Here is a 23,733-nt window from a genome sequence, read left to right on the forward strand (position 1 = left end):
CACATATACATATACCAATACACATTTAGACGACTTATGCATGAAAAGTGCATACGTATATATATATATATATATATATATATATATATTTTTGTTTTTCTTCTTCATGTTTAATTGTAAGATATAAAAGAAACTGAAAAAGTAATGTAAGTATTTATTACATCTATGTGTATATAATTTAGTACCGTTCATTATGATATAACCATTTGTTTTCCATGAGTATATTATATGTCTATTTCTCAGTGTCCTATAAATGTAATTAATAAGATACACCGTATGTGTATATGTATACGTAATAATAATATCATTCTCATAGGATAATTATGCTTATACGTTTATTGTTAGAATAGGTATTTTATTTTTTTCTAGTTTTATATTTAATATACTTTCTCCTTTTATTTTCTTGTTTCTTTTTTCTATTTTACTTTGTAGTTTCGAGTTTTTATTTATTTTCGAACGAAGTAAAAGAACAAGCATGGTGCCCGTATATGCTCTCGAGTATAGTTTACCTTGAGTTTCGCTTAAATGGCAAAGAAAATGACACGGTGGAACGATCGGTAATGTTTTGAAATAAAACTGGGTATTATGTTCTTAGTCCTCGTGGAAAGAAAAATAATAAGAGAAAGAGAGGAGAGAAGAGAAGAGAAGGTAAATGTTTGAGAAAGTAAGATTTTACGAAAATTCTAAAATTAAACTTCGTTCGAATTCTCGTCGTTGAATGAAAGGAAAACTATTCGATATAACGGCAAATTTTTTTTATCGATTTATAAATATTCAAATGTGTTTTTTATTAACTCTATATATATATATATATATATATATATATATATATATATATATAATTCGTTATAATTTTATTTCGTTACTATCTCTTCTATTTTCTGTTGTGAAATGTTATAAGTGTCGATCAGACTCTCTCGAGTATTGAAAGTTTTCTTTAAATAAACGCTACTACCTTCGAGTGGCGAACGAAGCTCATGCTTTTATTTGCTGCTTTCGCGTGTAAGAAGAAGAAGAAGAAGAAGAANCTTTAACTCTTTTATTGTCAATCGATAAAATTATACTTGACGAAAATATAATTACCCAAGTTGATATAAAAATACGAGAAAACTGATATAAGAAATAAAAAAGTAACAATGATATTTATAACATTGAAAAACAAAAAACATAAAAAAAATAGAACGTTATTACGAAATGAAGGGAAAAAATATACGAAACGACCAATATATTTCTGAATGAGAAAATAAACAAACGAATGTGATCAAAAATATTCATTAAAAATTGTAACAATAAAAAACGTACCATTTATAATCACAAAGAAAAATGAGAATGATGAAACGATATATTTAACTCATACGTCCGATATTGTAAAATGGAAGGTAAAGATTTATATAAATATTAAATTAAATTACAAAAGTTCTTATATCTTGAAATATTTTCCATGAAAATCGATAGGAAATTTTTTGAAGTAAAACCCCAATAAAGGGGGAAAGTTCATAGTAATTTCGTGAAGAGGAAAATAATAAGTAAGAACAATTTATTTTAAAGCTCGTAGTCTACTTGTCACATCACACACAGAGACAGAAATACATATACCAATGTAAAAAAATTGTGAAAAATTTTATTTATATAGAAGAATACACACACATATACATATAAATATATATATATTCGTCCTCGAGAAAAGGTAGCAAGGAGGAATTCGCAAAACGATAAGACACGTCTAGGTAAGTCATTCAACTTTAGGATTAACGGTCTGACAACGGGAAAAAGAATTTATCTTAACGGACGACAAGTTTCTTCGAAACGAAACCAGCAGGCCTTTCTTTTTTTTTCTTTCTTTCTTTCTTTCTTTTTTCTAATGAAATCTTTTAAAAACGAAGTTGGTTGGAATAAGCGACGACAACGAGAAGAAGAAGAAGAAGAAGAAGGAGAAGAAGGAGAAGGAGGACAACATGACGACTAAGAAGACTATGGCAGTTAGTTTCGTTGTTAATTACAAACTGCACTAGGAGGTACCCACTAGCTTTCCTTAGTAGTGTGAAACTTCACTTTCAAGGAACTTCTTCGACAAGAACTCCAAAAGTCCGTCTACTATTCTCCATTGAACGGACAAAAAAAACAACCGGGTTTTTGCTCCTCCCATAAGAAAGAAAAAGAGAAAGAATGATAGATACAGAACAGTCAAATAAATTTGAATAGTTAAACACAATTCTTTCGAACAATGTTTCATCGTCGACCCACATTAAACACAATAATAATAAATATAAATATACATATATTTATATTTATTTCGAATATGTCAACTCTTATACGTTTATTCATATTTTTCATGACGATAACCTTAAACCTAAACTAATCTACTAAGACAATGTAATCTCAAATCGAAGATAACATTTGCTCTCGAGGAATACTCTTAGAAACAAATTTCAAAACATTGTTTTTCGGTATGCATTTAATATTACACATATATAAATATATTTTACGTAGGGGTTGTTCGTGTATATAAAATACACAAATCGATGATTTCAATGATAATAAGAATAATCGTGCGAATATTATTTGAATAATAGTCGTTCATAATATAAAAAGAAAAGTATGCGGAAATAGAAATCTTGACAAAACAGGCCACAAGACGGAAACTTTCGTAAAGAAGTGGTAAAAAGTAGGAGGAGGAGGAGGAAGGGGAAGGGTAAGGGGGGAGGAAAAAACCCCGAGTATGAAGAAGAATCGGGTAGCAATCTAGACACATGCGTCAGCAGCAACAACGAAAGCGATAAAAGATCGAACAAAAGGAAACGTGACCTACGTGTGTGTAGCTGCTATTCCTCTCTCTTTCTCTCTCTCTCTCTCTCTCTAAATCTCAATTGTTCTATCGTTATCTGACATAGATTACTCGTTCTTTTTTTTTTTTTTGCATTTTTTTTTCGATTATCGCGAAGAAATAGAAACACAAAAACAAAACAAGAATTCTGTTGAGGAAACAAAGATGAAGAAAATCGGACAGGTGGGAGAGAGGGGAGGGGGCAGTGAGTGTGTTTTACTTTTAACGTTGAAACAAATTTATCGCGTTATCTAATTATAAAAAAAAAAAAATCGCACGATGATTCGTATCAGAGATTAAATTATTTTCTCCATTGAAAAAAAAAAAAAAATATATATATATATATTATTCCACGTAGTTGGTTGATTACGAAGATACTTATCGTTGATGTTAAAATCGCTAACATAAGATAAATTACGAATCACGGCGCAATCCTTTCGTGGAAGATGAATTACGTCATTACTACTATTACTAATACTAATACTACTACTACTACTATGCGGAAAGTCGTACATTTTTTTAAATTGCAAAATAATAAGGGGGAAAACACTGCTCGAGAAAAAGAAGAAGAAAATTGTCTTACCTATTTCGTTCATTTTTAAATCCCTCGTAGACGCGTTTTGTTTTTTTTTTCTGAAGGAGGGGGGTTTGTTATGGATGAGATTGATACATACACACGTTGTTGTTGTTATTTTTTAAATAACAAAAAAAAAATAACCTCCCCCCCCCCAACGAATCGGAAACTACGAAAGAAAGATATGAAAAAAAAACCGAGAAAAATAATGAGACGCCAAATAAACGCGTTATATTATTGCAATTAAAAAACGTATGGGGGAAAAGAAAGAAAGGGAAAACAAAAAAAAACAAACGTTCGTTTTTCGTCGTCGAATTTCTTCTTTCTCTTTTTATGCACAAATTTTCAAAACGAAAGCTACGTCAGGGACACCGTTGTGTTCATAATTTCTTTCTTTCTTTCTTTCTTTCGAACGGTACACACCAAGTAATTCGAGGAGATGTTTCCGTTGGAAAAGGAGAACGTTCAAGACAACAAGAGATAGTTAGAAAAGAACAAAGAGAGAGAGGTAGAGATAGAGATAGAGATAGAGAAAGGTAAAAGAATGCGCGCAACACTCAACCGATAAAAATGTTGATAATCATACGAAGAAGACGTAAAAAAAAAAAATAAAAATACACCTTTAGAAGATATAAAAGTACGCGCACGCGTTATTTCGTTTCAGTCAGTCACTCTACCTTTGATCTCTCTATACCATCTCATTCTATATTTTTTCTTTTTAATTCTTCTTTCTCCCCCCCCCCACCCCACCCCACCCCTTGGTAGAGGTAACTTTTACACGATGAAGAAGAAGAAGAAGAACTCCTCCTCCTTCTTCTTCGTTTTCTCCCCTCTTCCTTTTTTGAACTATAAACGCGTCCTTTCTCCCCCCCCCCGCCCCTGCACACACGAACGAACCTTTTTCTTTTTCCTCTCGTATTTTTCCTCGATTTCTTCGAATTTTTCTTCTTGTTTTTTCGTCTATCTTCTTCAACTTCTTCTTTTTCTTCTAAGGTCTCAACAACAACTGGGTTTTATATTTTTCGTTAAAAAATATGTCTTCGTATATAATTGTCGTTAGAAAATTTCCCTTGAAAATAATTCAAATTGTTGAAAGTCCAGCTCGTGATCGTACAGGAAACAACAAAAACAAGGAGAAGAAGAACACGTTGTTGGTCGTCGTCACGCTACTACTATCCAGCAAGGATACAGGGTGGTTAAGTTCGTTGGAAAGGAACGAACGTTGTTTCGTTAACGTATGAAAGAGAAAGAAACAAAATAACACAATAGTTGGTAATAATACAAAGTGAGGGGAAAATACACGTTTATCACGAATACACGTATACACTAACATCATATACATATGTATATGGAGAAAAAAAAAATATATATATATGCAATAAAAGTATATACAATGTGTTTGGATAATAAGAAAAGTTATTATTATATCGGTTGGATATTGTTGTTAATAACAAACCAACCAATAATAATAATAAAAGCAACCACCAATCAACACGACGACAGCAAACGTATACTACCGCACTCGACTACGTCGCGCGCTCGACTGCGGTTGGTTGGCTTGCTCAAACCGAACCGGGAAGACCACCTAGCAGAGAGCATGGAGCAAAAGAGGAGTTTCTTCTTTTCTCCTTCTTCCTAACCAAAGCAAAAGCAAGCAAGCAAGCAAGCAACCAGTCGTAGTCAGTCGTTAGTCGTCAGTCGGTTTTATTTCGCACGCACCATCTCGCACGGTACAACAACTACTACTACTACTACTATACCTACTTCTATATAATTTGTTTTCTTTTTATTCTTGTTATATATCCAAAAGTATATCTTGCTAAGTCGTATTGGTTGGTTGTTCTCTTATTAACACTTGAAATTACTTCAGGGTTATACTTGATAAATAATTTTTTTCTACAGTGCAAATGTATTTTTCTTTTTTTTTTTTCATTTTCTTGTATATGTAGCTCAGGAAAGTTTGAAATCTGGCATTCTAGAGAATGCCTGAAACTAGCTGGCAATGTATGAAATATATCTCCGATTCGTTCATTATTTTTTTCAGAATAACACACACATTTGTATTTTTATTTTTTATTATTTATATATTTATTTTTATTATTATTATTGTATATATTATATATTATATTTATATTATATATTTAATATTTATTTGTTCAGAATAACATATGTATTTACATAATTTATATAATAACTTTATCAGAACCTTTTTTTCATGCTTTGCCTAAATAACATTTGTCATTTCATAGAATGCATAGGAAAAGTATCTAATAATTCTCATATTTCATACATTATTTAAAAACACCGAGCATTCTATATAATGCAAGATTTCAAATTTTACCGGTAAACATATACACGTGGAAATATTGTTGAAAGAAAATTTCTTTTAATAAATTGGTTTATCTCTTCCCGTAGGGGAGGGGGTTAACAGTACGATTCAAAATAAACTACTTTTCTTTTTTTGTTTTTAATTTTCTTATACACACGTGTAAATACTATCGAAGGAAGGAATATTTTTTGAAAATTAATATAAGTCAATACATTTGTCTATTTTTTTACTGTTTGTAACAATACAATTCGAAATAAACTACCTGGCCGAGTGGAAAATACCGAACCCGTATCTTATTGGCTTTACCCCCACTATATATACCTGTTTCTCGGTATAGTAGGAGAAAATGACGCTAACCGTTATATGCTTAAAGTTAGAGAAATCCGTAAGCACCACCAGCTTTCCATTTTATGAACACGGAATAATGACTGATAAATATCAATCTTTTTTTAAATAAGAAAGTCATTTATCATAAACGTTAATGTTCTTATGATGATAATAATAAATACGTGAAATAATAATTATAACATTTTTCTTTATGCTATTATTAAGTAATAGTGATTCTCAATTATTTTTCGATTAAACTTTTACATTTTTAAAGTCAAATGTGTGCTCTTGAAAAATATATACGGTTAATAATTTAACAATGTTTTAATACGTTATATTAGTACCATTAACAAATTGTATGTGTATTCGTTCTACACATTCAATTGTAAACAAAATAATATCAATTTTTATTCCTTCGAGTGTGCGAAATGTTAAAACAAAATAGTGAAAAAACGATGCGTCTAGTTTAAATTTATTTGCATAAAACAAAATAAAAAAAAAGATTAGGAAAACAGGTTAATTAAATGATATAATGGAAAACGTGCAGAGCCCTTCCCCTCCCCCCCCCCTGGAGCACAAAAGTTATCCGTGTATAATTTATTGTTAGAAGAAATATCTTACTGAAAAGATATTTGAAAAAAGAAAAAAAAAGAAAAAAGTTCGTCCCTTTCTCAATCTTTTATACTATTCATGAAAATTCGAAAAACTATAAAGGAATAACTCGAAGAATAAAAACTTTTTCTTTTTTATTAGGTATGCACAATTGTTATGTTCTATTGTCAGGTATCGATACATCTGGAAAACCGTAAAATTCTTATCTATGTTTACTATAGAAATAACTCATCCTACGTTATATCTTACGTATATAAAAAAATGTCGTAGAAAAGAAATGAATGAGATAGCATATGACAAGGGGATGGCAAGGGGGGAGGGGGAGAACAAAAATGAGGAAAAGTAAGATATAAAATTTGAAAACGCGCTAGGGGTAATGGGAATTAATAAAAAAAAAAAAAGACGAAGACAGAAAAAGCACAATAAGATGTTGTAAAAAATAGTAATTGCATCGTACGAATAAATTCAAATCAAACACGTTGAAACGTTTAAATTATTTGAGGGTGTAATTAAAAATGATTACTTTACTAATTAATAATATTGTAAGTGTGGGGAGGGGGGGATATTATTGATCAATTAAGGGTCTGAAAAGTTTTATATATTAGGAATTTAGAAAAGTTGATTCAAAATTATTACCAAATAGTTGTTACAGGTTATTAAAATATTTCGTGATATTTTTTCTATGAAAATAATTATATTTCGATACAGCCAAGTAAATATACGCAGATCGATTATTTTCGCATAATCGATCACCTTTTGAATGAAATAACTTCATGAATTCGTTAGTATTTGTTCGTAATCAACAAGTGTTGAAACTAACGTATATACATATATATATATATATATATATATATATATATATAAATGTATATTCTATATTACATTGTGCATTTAACATATTATTTATATACGTCATATAAATCATATAAGAATATATTTTTCTTTTTATATATATATACACACACACATATATATATAATCAAGTAAAATGACTTGAACCATGCGCCGTTTTATAAAATTTACAGAGAAAACGATGCAACTTCCTTGGCATTACCCGCATTCGGATTGTGTGCACGTGTGCCGCGTTAAAGCTTTACACGAGGATGGGCTTTGTCGAAAAATAAAAAAAAAAAAGGGGAAAAAAAAAGAATGAAAAAGGAAGAAAAAAAAAAAAGGCGCAGCATTTCTCAAACGGCAGATGTCGTTGTTTTGAAAAATAAAAAGAAAAAGGAGAGAAAAAAGGTGGTGGTAGGGGGTGGGGTAGGGGTAGAGGGGTAGGAAAAAATTGTGCTTTAAAAGCGTCGTCGCGCGAGTACCATTGTTGAACGCGTTAGGTACCTTGCGAAAAGTGGGACATAGATAACGCCAAAAATACGGGTACACATATAGTAAAAGCGGCATACTTGCTCGCTTGCTTGCTTGCTTGCTTGGTTACTTGGTTCACCAAATTCTGGGGAAGACAGATTTGGGCTTTCGGTTGGTAATTCGCGGATCGATCGTTCTAAATTTGCCGCAAAAAGTAATCGTTTTTTTTTTTTCTAGGAGGTTCGTTAAAAATCGAGCGCAATTTTTCGCATTTTTTTTTTCTCCTTTCTTTCTTTCTTTCTTTCTTTTTCCGATCATACTTTCTCCCATTTTCTTCTTCTTCTTCTTTTTTTTCTTGTTTTTTTTTTCTTTTCAATTACTCTACCGCGTATTATCGGGAAACAATCAAACGCGTTTACAAATTTAATTAATTTACAAATTAAATTCGCACGATCCCACGATCGTTGTCGTCGTAATTGTCGTAGTGTGAATTTCATGTAAATATCGATGAGAAATTTGATCGATAAGCACCCCTGTCCCTCCCCCTCAACCCCATCCCGACATCATCACCTAACTATAGATTTAAAATATCTATTAACCCATTTACGATACATGAATTTCGAAATTATTGTATAAAATTTATTAAATAGATGATAAATGTTTCGAACAATTGTTTCGAACAAAATGTTTTATTATTATATTATATATCGTTTATTAAATGGTAAAGAAAAATTATCATTTACTTTTAACCATACAAAAGTATATCCACGGAAATATTTTTGTAAAAAATGAAATAGAAAATTCGAATTCACTGACCTGACCGTCATCCGTAGTCAGCTGCACTGATTACAGACTCTACGGAAGAGGCTGTTTGAGGTAAAAGGGAAAAGGAATGAGAGAGAAAAAGAGAGAAAAAGAGAGAGGGAAATAGAGACAGAGTGATAGCTAAAGAGATAGGGAGACAAAGAAGGGGAAAAACGAGGGTAGCGTAGTATAACGTTCTTTCTCCTGCTTAGATTCCTTTCAGTGGTGCTCAAATGAAACTTTTAAACGATCTTCCGAAGTTTCGAACGACATCTTCTCTCTCTCTCTCTCTCTCTCTCTCTCTCTCTCTTTCAAGTTTTCTCATTTTGGATAAATTCATTAAAAGTTTTACCCTTTTCCAAAATAACATGCGCCAAATGAAACATGTTGAACGTTTCGCGTTATCATTTGTTTAATAAAAAAAAAAATGATTCAACTCATATTTAAAGATAGGGAAAAATTAAGCATACACATTCCCGCGAATATGTTAGCGAATTTCGCATAATGATTAACACACACACACACATTGAATTTTAATTAAAAATATCCTCATATATGTGCCTCATATTTTCTCCCCCTCTCCCTCCCCCCACCCGTGTGTATATTATATATTATATCAATTATTGAAATATATGTAAAATATAACATAGAGATAGGTATATTCAAAATCTAAATGGAACATTGAAAAATAGGAAGGCACACATATATAATTCATTAAAAAATAATTAAATAAAATATCTCAAGAACACATACATACACACACACACATATATATATATATATGATAGTTTCGGTCGATACACATTTTTCAAAGTAAAGAACTTTGTGGATTCGCAGGAAGTTGAAGAGAAAAGAGAGCTCAGGTACAACGTACAGAGGGCCAAATGTGTGGATCGATAATTCTCTCTCTCTCTCTCTCTCTCTCTCTCTCTCTCTCTTTTTCTCTCATCCTAAGAGATCGTACATTAAAGCAACGGAGGGGGCTGGGGTGGGGTGGGGGGAAAAAAAAGGAAGAAAAAGAAAAATAAAAAGAAAGAAGAAGAAAGAAAGAAAGAAAGAAAGAAGGAAAAAAAAAAGGGGGGAAAATGATCTCCCTTCCCCTTAATGGTTTAAATATTCTCACTGCGCCACACGCTGCCTTAATTATTATTTAATTACATCGGCATCGCGTTTAGTGGTGCGCAGCACATTGCGGAAATCCCACGAATCCGAGTACCGATATCATCCGGAAAAATGACATTTAAGGGAGAGAAACCAAGAGTTTTAACTAAACGCGAAAAGAGAACTCAATGATGCATTTTTATGAAGAGAGAAAAAGGGAGGGTAAGAAAATAAAAAAAATATTAAAGAAAAAATCGGCTTGGTTTCGTGGTTATTAATGTTACAACGTTTACGAAAAGCGTATAGAATCAATTCAATTTATACGGTTCTCTCATTGGTTCTCGAAACAAACCTTGATCGAATTCCCATTCTAATTTGATACGAAATGAAGGAAATGAAATTAAAAAAAAAAAGAAACAAAAAGTAAGAAAATAAAACATTATAACATTGTTACACGCAAACCTACACACACATGCGTGCATATACGTATACGAATAATTGTAAACATATACGTACGTAAAAAAAAGAAAGAAAGAAAGAGAGAGAGAGAGAGGAAAAATTGAAATCCTATTACTCGCAAGAGTATTTTTATTTTTTTTTGGTCAGAAAATAAACGGAATTCTTTCGTTATCCAAGATTTATTCGGATTATACATTCCCCTATTGTTATTAACGGTTCGGCGTTGAACGTTCTTCTCTGTTAGGGGTAGAAAAAAAGAAAAAAGAAAAAGTAAAAAAAGGAGAGAAGAGAGAGTGGAAGAAAAATGGAAAAAAAAAGGAGAGAAGAAGGAACAAAAAAAAATATAAGAAAATACACATTCCACAGTAGTGGTTTTTTCATACTCGTGGTTCAAAGGTCCTACTACTACCTTTACCTTTCCTCGCACCATTGTAAGCTGCTATCTGCATCTCTCTGCTTGGGGGCTTGATCGTATACTTCCGAGGGGTTGAAAATGATAATGGCGCGAAAACAAAAGATTTCCTCTACGAGGGGGGTGTGGGGGAGGGTGGGGAGCACCTGGAAACTTATTCTTTTTAAACGTTTCGGGTCCAGTCAAGGTAATACCTGCGTTTATTCTATTAGAATTTTTCATTGATCAACGGTGATACACATCCGGCTCCGATGGGGGGCAGGGGACGGGCCGGGGGAGGGTAACTCAGGCTCGATGAAAGAAATTGAAAGAAACAGAAACGTGTTGGAATAAGTACGAAGAAGAAGAAGAAGAAGAAAAAGAAGAACGAGGTCTTGAAAACTAGAACGTCGCTAGGAGGCATATTACCAAGCTGTATCCTTCCACAACTTAAGACTATAACACGATTTCAAAAATTCTACTCGAAGAACTTCTTCTTGAAGGTTAACATCCTATTACGCGTATTTTGACGTTTAATGTAACTATATTATATATTAGATCGTCCTAAAAGTTTTTCTTATCAAATGTGTCTACATGAATCGAGATATTATTTTATTTTTTTTTTTATTATTATAATATTCTTATACACCGAATAATACACGATCTATTCCTATACTTTATTATGTTTTTTAATTATTATCATTATAGTAAAATCACGTGTAATATAGAAAATTTGACGAAAAAGTAATATAATTTTTGTGAACGATTTATACATATTTACAGAATATGTTATATGTATATTACTTAAGATTCATTGTTTATACAGATAAACGAATTTACCAAAGCAATTGTTTATTAAAAAGAAAAAATTATACAATTAGTTTACATTTGATAAATTTAGTTTTTTCTTTTTCTTTTCCCGTACATATTACCATATTCATCGAACGCGTTAATTATTTCCCATGTATTGTTTACAAGTAATCGCGTAACACGGACAATACGGATAATATAATCATGTATTCTCGATGCAAACGTTTCGTTTAATTTTATTTTTTCTATTATTATTATTATTATTATTATTATTTATTATTATTATTACGCTCATTGTCAACATTTACACGGGGTTAATTGAACCTGTGATACAAAAAATATATTTATTGCATATACATATATGTATACGTATATATGCATGCTTTGGGGGCGGGGGGAATATGCAAACGAAGAGTGCATTCAATCGTATTGTGTAAGAACGCTTGGAAATATGCATGTCTATATTTACTATATACATATATGCTCGCACACATACATATATATATATATATATTTACACATTCGATATACAATTCACGAGATGTTTTTCTATTGCACATTTACATAGAACCACGGACCAAATTCATCACCGAGAGTTCTAAGGATCAAAAATATAAAAGACTTTGAAAAGAAAAGACGTCGAATACGTAAAAGAACATTTTTTTACCTCTATCACTTTTTATATTCGAAGCCTACCCCCTTTGATAATGCTCCAACATATCTATATCTATCTCTGTCTATCTTTTACTCTTTATCCTTTATCAAGAAAAACTATTTGTCGCGATATTTAAAAACAGAAAATAAAAATTAAAAAAAAAGAAAATAAATTCATTCGTAAGTCGGAGGAGGGGGGAGGGACGGGGGGGTTGGAATGAAGCGTATGGTAAGGTTGAAAAGAAAAACAAGTTAAAACAATGAAAATAATCAAAAAGATATACGTACACGTATATTTTAAAAGGATATTCGTTATATATTCATCGATGATCATTTTATCGAAACTATAAGAAAGAAATGCTTTCCTCCCCCGCCACCCCACCCCACCCCATCCCCCATTCGTTCGTATTGATAAATACTTTGTTAGACGTTTAATGAGCGAAAATAAAAAAAGGAAGTAAATGCATATATTGTTCGCGTAGAATAATATATTGAAATATGTACGTTCAATTAAGTGCGCGCTATATAAAGGAAATCCCGCATGACCAGAAATTACCTGTAGAAAAAGGTAAAAAACAAATAACAATCGAAGAAACAACAAACAATATCTTTGTTAACCAGATGTAACAAATTAATACGATGCCTTTTATTTATTTAACGAATAATCATACGCGTGTCTGTTATTCTTCGAAATAGTTTCCATTATTTTCGTTAACTTCGTTTGAAACTTCATTGTTCAACAAAAATTATCCAAATTCTTAACGAAAAAAATCAAACAAAATGAGGATTTTGATAGTAACGTGTATAAAAATTAATTGTTACACGTAATAGATACAAATACGCAAAATTAATTTTAAATTTGTAATATTCGTTTTGTTGTTAATTGTGTAGCAACGTCAAATAAATCCTTTGAAGATTGTTATGTAAGAGGATAAATGAAACTTGATAAGACAAAAGCATGTAACACACACACACACACCTATAGAACATATACCCATACACATATATCCGGCACGTATTCGGACAAATTTGATATTAGCGATGTCAGGTCGCGATGGTGCAGTAGAAAATGATGGTCGGAAACTCAGTTTGAACCGATTCCCAACAGTAGAATTAACTTCAACTCCTATATCAAGTTTTGAGGCTCTATTCGAGATACTATATTAACTCGAGACTTGTGCAAACTCGTCGTATACGGAAGTGTTGAATCTAATAACTTTCATTTGACGTATGTGATTTGTAAGGTCCCTTGTTACCCATTTAATACACGGATAAATATCAAATAAATAAATATTAATAAATCATCAATGATCAATTAACATTTAAGATAACCTATTGTAATCTCAAATTCATGATTATTAATGCAATTAAATGTTTATTCAATAATATGACCATCTCTTCCATTTGTTTTATTGTCTATTTATATATTATATCATATCAAACGTAAAAATCAATATAACGTTACGATACTTACAGATAAATGCAGTTGATTCCAATCAATAATAATATATAACAATAAATTGTTTGTTAATCACTCGAAAAAGATGTTCAAACGTACTGATGCTTGTGCATAACTGACAAACCAATTGAAGGATATTACAGGGAAATATTTTCGATCGTTTCATTTACCCCCACCTTTCATGCTCTCTAAACATATTGTTTCAAAAAATGTTATTACGTTCGTTTCACTCTAAACGCGTTATTTAATTATCACACACAGATATGAAAACAATATTTATTTTTGATAATTGTATATTAAATTCTATTTATTTATATACATAATATGTAAATCTTTGCATAGATATATAATAAAGAATACGAAATTCAAAGAGAAATTTCTAAGTAATTTGATCAACTCGCAAAAATGATCAAACGCAAACACGTGCTCCTTGTTTGCTCATTCTTTTTTCGTTTAATAGCAACAAATGACGTCAATTTCAAAAATAGTCTTGCACGTGTGCAGCTGACAAACTTCTATCCTTACGATATCTGGTTACTCTCACGAACTGCTCACTCGCTCGATCAAATCTCATAAATACTGTTTTACTTAAAACCAGAAGAGAATAACAAGATTTTAAACGATACCTGAAACAATCTACTAATGATTTTCTTTAACCAGTTGGCTCTGATTGACGAGTGTACTCGCCACGAAGGAATGGCAATAATATTTGCGTTATGAACAGTATACTCATTATGCGGAAAAAATAATTAAATATTTTAATAATAATTTCAGTCAGAATTAAAATATATTCGTAAATTTCAAGATGTTTCAAATATTTGATTTTCTTAGGAATAAAGGAATCGCATTGATTATCCTACTTACGTAAATATATGTATCAGGATTAAATGAAAATCAAATGATTTCATATTGCAAAGATTATTAATATATTAACATTACAAAAGTAAGATAGTTAAAAAATTGCACATGAGTATTTAAGTTACTACAGATTTCTATATAATCCATTAATACTGTCTATTAATGATGACATTTTAAAGATTAAAATATGTATATATTATTTGTAAATGAACAAAAGAGAGACCCATAATATGATATTAATATAGTATGAATTTTGTCATCTAATCGTTTAGTAAATTTGATAAATATGTGTTCGAAAGATTATATTTTGTATATCTTAATATTGGTAATATGTGTGTATGAAGTAAAAATTAAGCAGATGATAATACATGATTTCATATTGATAATCGTAAATATACGAATATGTGTATAACATCTATTGAATATTGCATGTTGATGTAATGCAAATTGAATTTTGCAAACAATACTTGGTACACATCATACGTCGAGTAAAAGATACAAAATGTTAGAAGATATTTTGCACCAGGAATACATGTATCATTTCAAGAGTACATTGATACATATTGTGTAACTGTATGAAATGATGATGTGTGGTTAGTCGTTAATACGTTTAAATAGTATAAGTGATAGCATTATATCTTACTTTAAATATTGAGTTTAAAATCTTAAAATCTCAATAAGCGTTCGCTTATAGGTTTTGTACTTTTTATTCATCAGGTATATTCTCCAGATCCTGTAAAGATGAACAAATTTATTATTATTTCCTTGTTTTTTTATAAAATATATTTCAAATATTAAAAATGTAATTATAAATTATATATTATATTCTCTATATTACCACTGTGTTCCACGGTGCTCCAGAAATATATGTATCCCTTGTGAATGTTCGACGTTTCCATGATGCTAGCATTGTTAACATATGTATTGACTATAGAAATGATTTATTACTGCAGTCAAAGCCGAGTCCATTGTCAATTACGTCAGGTAACACAAGCATGAATCCATAAAATCATACTATTGTACTTATACCTAAATCAGATACAATTATAAGGAAAATTAAATATTATGATTATTGTTTTATATGTGTAATTGTACAAATTTATTACAACTAACATATTTATAAAAAAAAAAATAAAAGGACAATTTATAATTAAAGATAAAAATCTTTATTTAATTTTTTACCGAACTCTGAAATAAATATATAAATTTGAATATTTAAAAGAACTAACGCTAACTTACATTGCTCAGAATAAATTGATCTTCGTTGAACGTAGCATAATTTCATACAATCATCTAAAATATAATTATACTACATCTTTGACACTGTCAAGTTCGCAGCGTGACGGAAAATAAAACCGGAAAACGCACCTTGAAAAAAAAGTTCTATACCGCAGAATTGCAGGAAAACCATAGAACAAAGTAATCAAGATTTGTTCCTTGTAAGTGTTGCCACCTTTTAAGCATCCAAATTTTCCTTAAATATTTTCTTTCGTACAAACGTTGCAAGAAATGAATAAAAGAAACAATCATCATAAAACATACGATTTCATCCAATCATTTTATTTACAAAGTAAAAACTTGTTAAAAACATGATTAATTGTTCGTAATCATTTATGAAAAGTAACGAAAATGATAAATTTTAAATTATATTAGCACGTGCAAATCGAATCGCACGTACACGATTATCGATTGTGGTAACGTGATCGTATCGAGATATATCGATTTTTGCGCGGCAATATTTAAATAAGCATATTACGATTTTCAAACGAAATTACCAAATTATACGTCATTAAATAACTTTTAATTGTTTTACTTTATCTGATTGGATTCTTTATCCAAGCTGTTCTTTTTTTCATTTTGGTTTTAATCGTTACTCGACGTAGTTTTATGTATTTTAATCGAGTATTTATTTTTCTTTATTATTAGGTATCAAATATAGTTTCTACATGTATATATATTACACGTATTATGGTGTAGTTATACAATTGTTGACATTATGTTAAAGTCGGTATGGGTAATTTGTTTATTTCTTTTGACATGTTGTTTTATAAACGTAATTGCATCGATAGGAGACGAAGCACCATTTTACAATCAGTGTCTTATGAAATATCGTAATAGTCATTGTAAAAATAGTAAGTATTGAAAATATTCTTTTATGTGGTTAGAATTTATTTGATTTATATCATTTAATTTATGAAAAGTTTCTTTCTGGTATTATAAAATACTGATAAATTAATCTTTCTAATACATTCTTTCTTTACAGATGTAACTTTTAATAATCCACCAGCCCTATCTCTTTCATTATTATCGTGGTCTTGTATTGAAGATTGTAAATACATGTGTATGTGGCGTACAGTTGACTACTTTGTAAGTCATGGTTTAAGGGTTCCACAATTTAATGGAAAAGTAAGTTGTAAAAAGATTATTAATTAAAAAATAAAAATTATATATCTTCTACTTATAAAACACTAAAAAATTAGATAAGGAAGCTCTATATATTTATATATTTGATCATAGTGGCCATTTATACGAATTTTTGGATGCCAAGAACCAGCTTCTGTTTTGTTTTCGATATTGAATTTTTACGCGCATTGGGTATCGTATTGGAAATTTAAAAAGAAAGTTAATTCCAAATATCCGATGTTTTATGTTTGGACTTATTTTAGTCTTGTGAGTATTCGTACTTTTAGTACAACCTAATACTATAACAAATTTATATAATTAATATATATAATAGTTAATCATAATATTTTAGATTTGTTTTAACGGATGGTTTTGGTCTACGATATTCCATGCTCGTGATACAGATTTTACAGAAGTAATGGATTATTCATCTGCATTTGCTATCGTATTAACATTATTATATTGTATGTTATTAAGGTAAAATCTATATTTGCAAATAACTAATTATTCTAACTTTATATTTATATATATAGAGTGATTAATTGACCCCTTTTTTTCTTTGTTAATTATAGAATAACGTATAAACATACTAAAACTTTTATTATACTTACTTGTTGTTATATCAGTATTTTGTATACACATTTAACACATTTGTGGTCCGGAGCAATTAATTATGGATACAACATGAAATTCAATGTAGTAATTGGTAATAAATCATATATACAGGATTTAATTCAAAATGATTCATCGGGTTACGTCAAGATTTTATAAGAGTTTCTGTCAGAGTTCCATCTGGGTTTTTTTTTCTTTCTCTTTATTTTTAGACGTTGTACAATATTTTATTAGTTATACTTTGTAAAATACAACTAGAATAAACTCGATGAACCATTTCTAATTATTCTATATATATATATTTAATTATAATATTTTTTAATTATAGGTTTCTTAACTTTTGTGATAACAATGTCATGGTGGTACAATGTTAGACGTGAATTATCTCATGCTTATCTCATCGGTTGGTTCAATATTTTAGCAGTTCTTTTTACTCTGTTAGAAGTGTTAGATTTTTCACCAATATTTTGGATTTTCGACGCTCATTCCTTATGGCATGCATCTACAGCACCGCTCACTATTCTGATATACAGGTATTAAAAAAATTAGCTGTAAGCAATATAACTACAAAAGAATCTTAAATTTCTAACTATTTTAACTCTTTTTACAGGTTTATAACTTTAGATTGTTTGTATTTAAAGACGTTTTACAACAAAACAATATTGAATATGCATCATATTAATTGATTTAAAGTTTATTGAATTATCAAATTTTGTTTTTTTCTCTTTTTTTTTTTGTTTGTTTATGAAGTAAAATCAATTTTTATGAAACGGTAACGTTTTATTACATAAATTGTTACATTTCCTATAAAGTTTATTACGAAATATCAGGAATAGTATTTTTTTATCGTTAAAGATTCGTTTTTTTATTAGTAAGCAAATACAAGAATTAGTATTTGTTTATAAGCAGTTTTATATTAGATTTTTACATGGCAATTATATTAGATTTTTACATGGCAGTTTTAACTTATAGAAGCAATACTTCCGAGGAGTCTTCACGCATTCATAATGACCTTTTACAATTTATTTTACATTAATGTATTATACAATCCAGTGATGCTTTCACCACGTCATTACTTTCTTTTCTAGTTTTACTTTCATTATTATTGTGAAATATCTAAGTCATTTGAGGAATGTGTTAAAACATATGTATTACATATGTAACTTATATTTATAATTATTTTTTTTAACAAAATGATCATTAAGAAATATTGATAAAATATATATTAAGTCGTCTCTAAAGTTTTCTTTTTTTTTTCTCCGTAATTTTATGTGCACAATATTTATTATTTCATATTATTTTACTGAGTAATATACAATATAGAGAATAAATTAATAGAGCAGAATAGATCGTATATTATTCAGTAAATTAATATAAAAATAAAAAAAATATATATTGTGCGTATATAACTTATTATAAAAAAAAAAAAAGCAAGAAACTTTCAGAACGACACTTAATACATATAAAATTAATTTTGTTTTATTCAAGTGCCATTAATTTTATAATATAAGTATGAATATATACTTAATTCGTAAATGTTAATGATACGTGCGAGCATTCACTGTATTTTGACAAGTTTGAAAATAATTATCAATATTATACAAATTTTTCAATTCTCGTTTTATGAATTTATTAATTAGATAAAGAGATATATATTTACTTACAGCCTGTTGCCCTAATAAATAGAGATTGGGTTATGTATAATATATTATTATATGATATAACGTAATATAAACATAAGCTTATTTTAGCTGTTTATGCTACGAATGAAATTAAATGTTTAGAATTAAAAACAAATTGTGATAGTCTGGAATCTTTACCATATTTTTAAAATGTTCATACTTCTTATTTGTTTACATTTGTTATGAGAAATAAGAAATACAAAAAGTCTATTGTAATGTTCAAATAGAGAATTATTAATTGTTCATATATTAGAGAGAGAGATTATCAAAAATTATAATACATGATTCAAGTACTTCTATACATCGCTTTAATACGTTTTGTAAGAAAAATATCTACCATGCAAGCATGGCGAGCTTTTATGTATATACAAAAGCTATTGGGAAATTCACGTACGCCGTACGGATATTATCAAAAAATGTTTCTTATTATTAAAGAAAGTAATAGGAAAATTGATAGTGATGATTGATGTCATTGTGGAATTACTGAGCAAAAAAAGAAGTGAATAATGATACGGAAAGTACATACAGTAAAGTGATTTTTGTAACTAATAATAAGACTGAGGAAAGTACGCATACACTTTTGCAAATAATAGAAAAATTATATAAATCTTTCTAAAGTATTGTATGAAAGCATATAGAAAATAAAAGTAATTTTAATGAAGGAGAAATAAAAACCGAAATCTTGTTATCATTGTGGAATGTGTAGTACAAGTACAGATTTTCCATGAATCTAGTCATACGTAAAGTATCTTGTTGAAGGAATCAATGAGAAAATCAAAAAACACGAGAGGAACTTTGAAACACTAAACTACCAAAAAATCTTTTAAGTTGAAAATGTATTAATTAACAAGAGAACATGTTTATGAAGAAAAAGTATTTGTCATTATTACCGATGGAAAACAACAATAACATCTACAGTTTTGATCGAAGAATTAGTATGTTTTAAATAAAAATCATCACTTTTTTGATTATCAAAGGGAAACTTAGAATATGGAAATTTTGTACGTAGTAACTCTATAAATAAAATGATTGGCTGCTACAAGTGTGAAATCAATTTATAAGGAAACAAATCTCTTTTTGTAACGAAGAATATTAAAATAATCAACCACGTTATTTTGCAGTTTTAAACTTTTTGAAAAAGAAAGAAAAATCCTACTTGCATACATAATAAATAATATAAAGACACAACCAATGACGATGATAAACAACCAAATGATGAACAACTCTGACATTAAGCATTGTATATTAGTATGTGAATTTCTAGAAAAATGTGATCTCTGGGTCTAGTCAGGCTCAATATTATTCCATATGTTAAAGTAAAAAAATTACTTTATACCTAAACATATAAAAATGTATCATTTCTTCGTGTGTTAAAATATCTGTATGCTGTATAATACCAATAGGAATTCATAATGCGAGAAATAAAAAAAAAGAAACCATTGAGAACATTTAAAAGCATATTAATCTCTTATTTACGTGCCTATAATTAGCGAACTTTGAAAAAGATAATCAAATTTTTAATAGAAGTTACATTTTCCCTTTTATTATCTCTAGTCTCTTTACGTTTTTTTGATGGTTTATAAATATATTTTACATACAATTTTTTAAAACTCTTTAAATAATCCATATTAACACAAATATTGCAAGAAATAATTTCATATTAAATTATATAACATTTCTTTAGTATTAAAAAAAAAACAAGTTTATCTTAAGAAAATATACAGAATTCTTTTTTTTTTTTTTTTTTTTAATTTTTAATTATTATCATGTGTATTTATATAAAGTTACTTTTAATAATAATAGTAATAACATATTAAACATATAGTGATACTGCCAATTACAAATTTATCCTAAATTTAAAGTACAGTATCATTATAAAAGGCAGTATAAAGTTAGCAAAAGCTATTCACTTAATATATCTTTCTTTTTTCTTCGAAATTGTCAATTTCTAATAGTAAATAAGGCAATATGTAACTTAGTTATATTTAAAGTATATAATAATCTACGAAAATTATTAAAATACATTTCTAAATATTGACAAAGTTATGCATTAACAGAAAAAAAATTAAATTATTGTTGCCATCTCTTGGAAAACCACGTGTACCGCATTGTTAACTATTAGTATTAATATTCATACTAATATCAGTCAATACAATTACTTGTATCTCACACACACTTGAATAAACTTTTAATATTAATTAAAAGACCAAGTATTTTTTCTTGGTATAGTAGTTATAAATGAAACACAAAATGGTTCATAATAAAAAATGAACGAACTTGCATTTGGTCTGTCAATGCATAACATAATTCATATATTTCATAGAACATTATGCCATTCTTCCATCAGACGATAGATATGGCTAATAAAAATTATTTTACATACTGTAAATGTATCCTTACACAAATTCATTACCCCATGCATACACACGTATGGAAACTTCTTAATATTATTTAAGTAAATAAGTGGATGCTAATTAATTAGTATTATTATTTTGTAGCAGTCTTTACTGTAGACCTAATATTATCGTTCAAACTATCATTCCAAATGATGGTGTTGAATTTTTGCTTTATATTTTAATAAAGCACCATTGCAAAACACATATTATTGATGATAAAAAATATGTAAAAAATTTGTAATGTACTTAACCGAGATAAATTAATAAGTGATACATTAACAGCAGCTATCGTAATATGTGTATTTTTTATCAAAATAAAAAATACTATGTAATAAACATAAATATGTGTAAATACACATATATATACTATATATATATATATGTATATTATATATATAAATATATAGAAGTATATCTTTTAAGAATAGTGCTAGCACTATTTTAGAAAAGAAGTAAATATTTAACCCACTTGCGCTAAAATGACGAGTCTAGCTCGTCATGAGTTTTTTTTACAATCAACTGCACAATAACGAGCTACACTTGACTAAAGTTACAGTCAACATTTTGTAATATGTACAAAATATATAATTCATAAAATACAATATGTTTTCTTTATAAAAGTTTATAATATATAGTAGCTAATTAAAATGAAATGCTTCTTTAAATTACATCATTTTTCATCGTTTAATTGTAGTGCAAGGGGTTATTATAAAAAGTCATTATCACAATTTCTTTTGTTTTTTAAATTGCATATACACATAGCTGCTTCTGTTATATACACATAGTGTACGTAAAAAATGTATAAACAGCCTTGATGTCATTTTAAAGCTGCTGTCAGCTATTGGTTCTTTATATATTATTCATAAGTACTGAATGTTAAGTATTGTGAAAATTCTTAAAAACCATGTTGTAAGTATTTTTTGTTTTCCTTGTTTTTTTGTGCTTTTTTTGTTTTAGTTTTTTTTTTTCTTTTTAAATAAGTTTTCAGTGTTTAAATAAAGCTTCATTTTCTGGATTATCGTCTCTATGTTTTTCGAGATTACCAGACAAAGTAGGATCCGGTCGTCTTCGTTTAAAGAACCCTAACTTTCGAAGTACTAGTGTAAGTAAAATGAATAATAGTAAACCTGCAACTACTGCTACTATGATTATCCAAATAGGAACAGGCTCTACATCTTGTTGGTCTAAAGGATCTGGATATGCAATTGTTTCAGCCTGTTAAATACAAATAGATAATATTTGTTAATTAAAAATGAAAATAATGAATGTTCATAGTAATAAAATATACTTACAATTGCATGATCATCCTTTAAATTTTCTTGTTGTATCACAACATTAGGAGGTATAATTATTCTTGCATTGGAACCTATTTTCACCATGTCTACTTTCGGATAATCTTCCACCAATGTTGAATTCCAAAGTCTATTAAAATTTTAATATAATTGTTATCAAAGGTTACTCTTATATCTCCCTCATATAAAAGTATGGTATTTATTATACTATATGACAATTTACCTTGCTTTGACGGTTATAATTGCTTCTTGTTTTCGTTGCAAGTTGTATATGATACATGTTATATCAAAACATTTAGCCGTTCCTGCTTTACAATTCTATAAAATAAATGTAATTTAAAATGATATATATTATAGTTAACTACTGTTTAAATTAATATTTTATTAATGTTTCATTAACCTACCATTGAAACAATATAATGTTTTTGCCCATCTTTGTCAATAATTGTTCGAGTATTAACAACTTTTTCTGTATCTCGTTTCATTCTTATATGATTAGTATGATTATACAAAATAGGAGGCGACGTAGATGGTGTTGGGAAAATTAAATCCAGGTCTTCAAAACTAACAGAGTCTTGTAATTTTAATGGATTGACTGAATGGCCTGGTGGAAGTGTACATTCTCCTTCACCTAAGGCTAAACAAATGTTTTTTTATTTACTAAAGATATAAATTAATAATAGTAATTTAAAAATAATCTTCCTTAATATATATGAGTTTCAAAGGGAAAATTGAAGACAGTTAATAAATTTTGATGAACAAATTTATTTGATCTTGTTGAACGTTTCGTCCCTTACTGGGGACTTCCTCAGCAACTCGATCACCTAGTTCACGCGTCAAT

General features: G+C 28.9%; 3 protein-coding genes and 1 long non-coding RNA gene across 7 annotated transcripts in view; 1 reads left to right on the forward strand and 3 right to left on the reverse strand.

Annotated features, from left to right (window-relative positions):
* The window catches only part of LOC106783615 (toll-like receptor 3), a 33,601-nt gene extending 19,886 nt beyond the window's left edge, over window positions 1-13,715 (reverse strand). The window contains exon 1 of one of the 2 annotated variants that reach the window (XM_014742306.1): window positions 13,665-13,715. Coding sequence is in view for 1 of the 2 variants with exons in the window: in XM_014742305.1 (XP_014597791.1) it covers window positions 3,408-3,420 (13 nt within the window). In the remaining variant the exon portion in view is untranslated. Of the gene's footprint in view, window positions 1-3,407; window positions 4,131-13,664 lie in introns of those variants that run through there. The other variant, XM_014742305.1, reaches the window with a different exon arrangement.
* Window positions 13,716-14,555: 840 nt separating this feature from the next.
* On the reverse strand, window positions 14,556-15,918 carry LOC106783616. Its single transcript, XR_001381332.1, has 3 exons — window positions 15,747-15,918; window positions 15,346-15,536; window positions 14,556-15,240 (listed from the first exon to the last, which is right to left on the reverse strand). It is a non-coding gene; the product is annotated as an uncharacterized LOC106783616 (long non-coding RNA).
* A 520-nt stretch (window positions 15,919-16,438) lies between these two features.
* On the forward strand, window positions 16,439-20,662 carry LOC106783638 (post-GPI attachment to proteins factor 3). The gene is made up of 7 exons (XM_014742342.1): window positions 16,439-16,639; window positions 16,771-16,913; window positions 17,025-17,177; window positions 17,263-17,387; window positions 17,483-17,616; window positions 17,851-18,055; window positions 18,133-20,662. Exons 1-7 carry the CDS (start codon window positions 16,504-16,506, stop codon window positions 18,206-18,208), a joined length of 972 nt encoding a protein of 323 aa, XP_014597828.1. The 5' UTR covers window positions 16,439-16,503; the 3' UTR covers window positions 18,209-20,662.
* Window positions 20,663-22,542: 1,880 nt separating this feature from the next.
* Window positions 22,543-23,733, reverse strand: part of LOC106783628 (integrin alpha-PS1) — an 8,668-nt gene continuing 7,477 nt past the window's right edge. For all 3 annotated transcript variants that reach the window (XM_014742331.1, XM_014742330.1, XM_014742329.1), the window contains 4 exons: window positions 23,297-23,529; window positions 23,116-23,210; window positions 22,893-23,022; window positions 22,543-22,815 (listed from right to left, as the gene is read on the reverse strand). In XM_014742331.1, the coding sequence (XP_014597817.1) occupies window positions 22,585-22,815; window positions 22,893-23,022; window positions 23,116-23,210; window positions 23,297-23,529 (689 nt within the window). In that variant the 3' untranslated portion in view covers window positions 22,543-22,584. The remainder of the gene's footprint in view (window positions 22,816-22,892; window positions 23,023-23,115; window positions 23,211-23,296; window positions 23,530-23,733) is intronic.

Source organism: Polistes canadensis, unplaced genomic scaffold (genome assembly GCF_001313835.1).
Source record: "Polistes canadensis isolate GaletaPanama2010 unplaced genomic scaffold, ASM131383v1 scaffold_23, whole genome shotgun sequence".
NCBI classification, from domain to species: Eukaryota; Metazoa; Arthropoda; class Insecta; order Hymenoptera; family Vespidae; genus Polistes; species Polistes canadensis.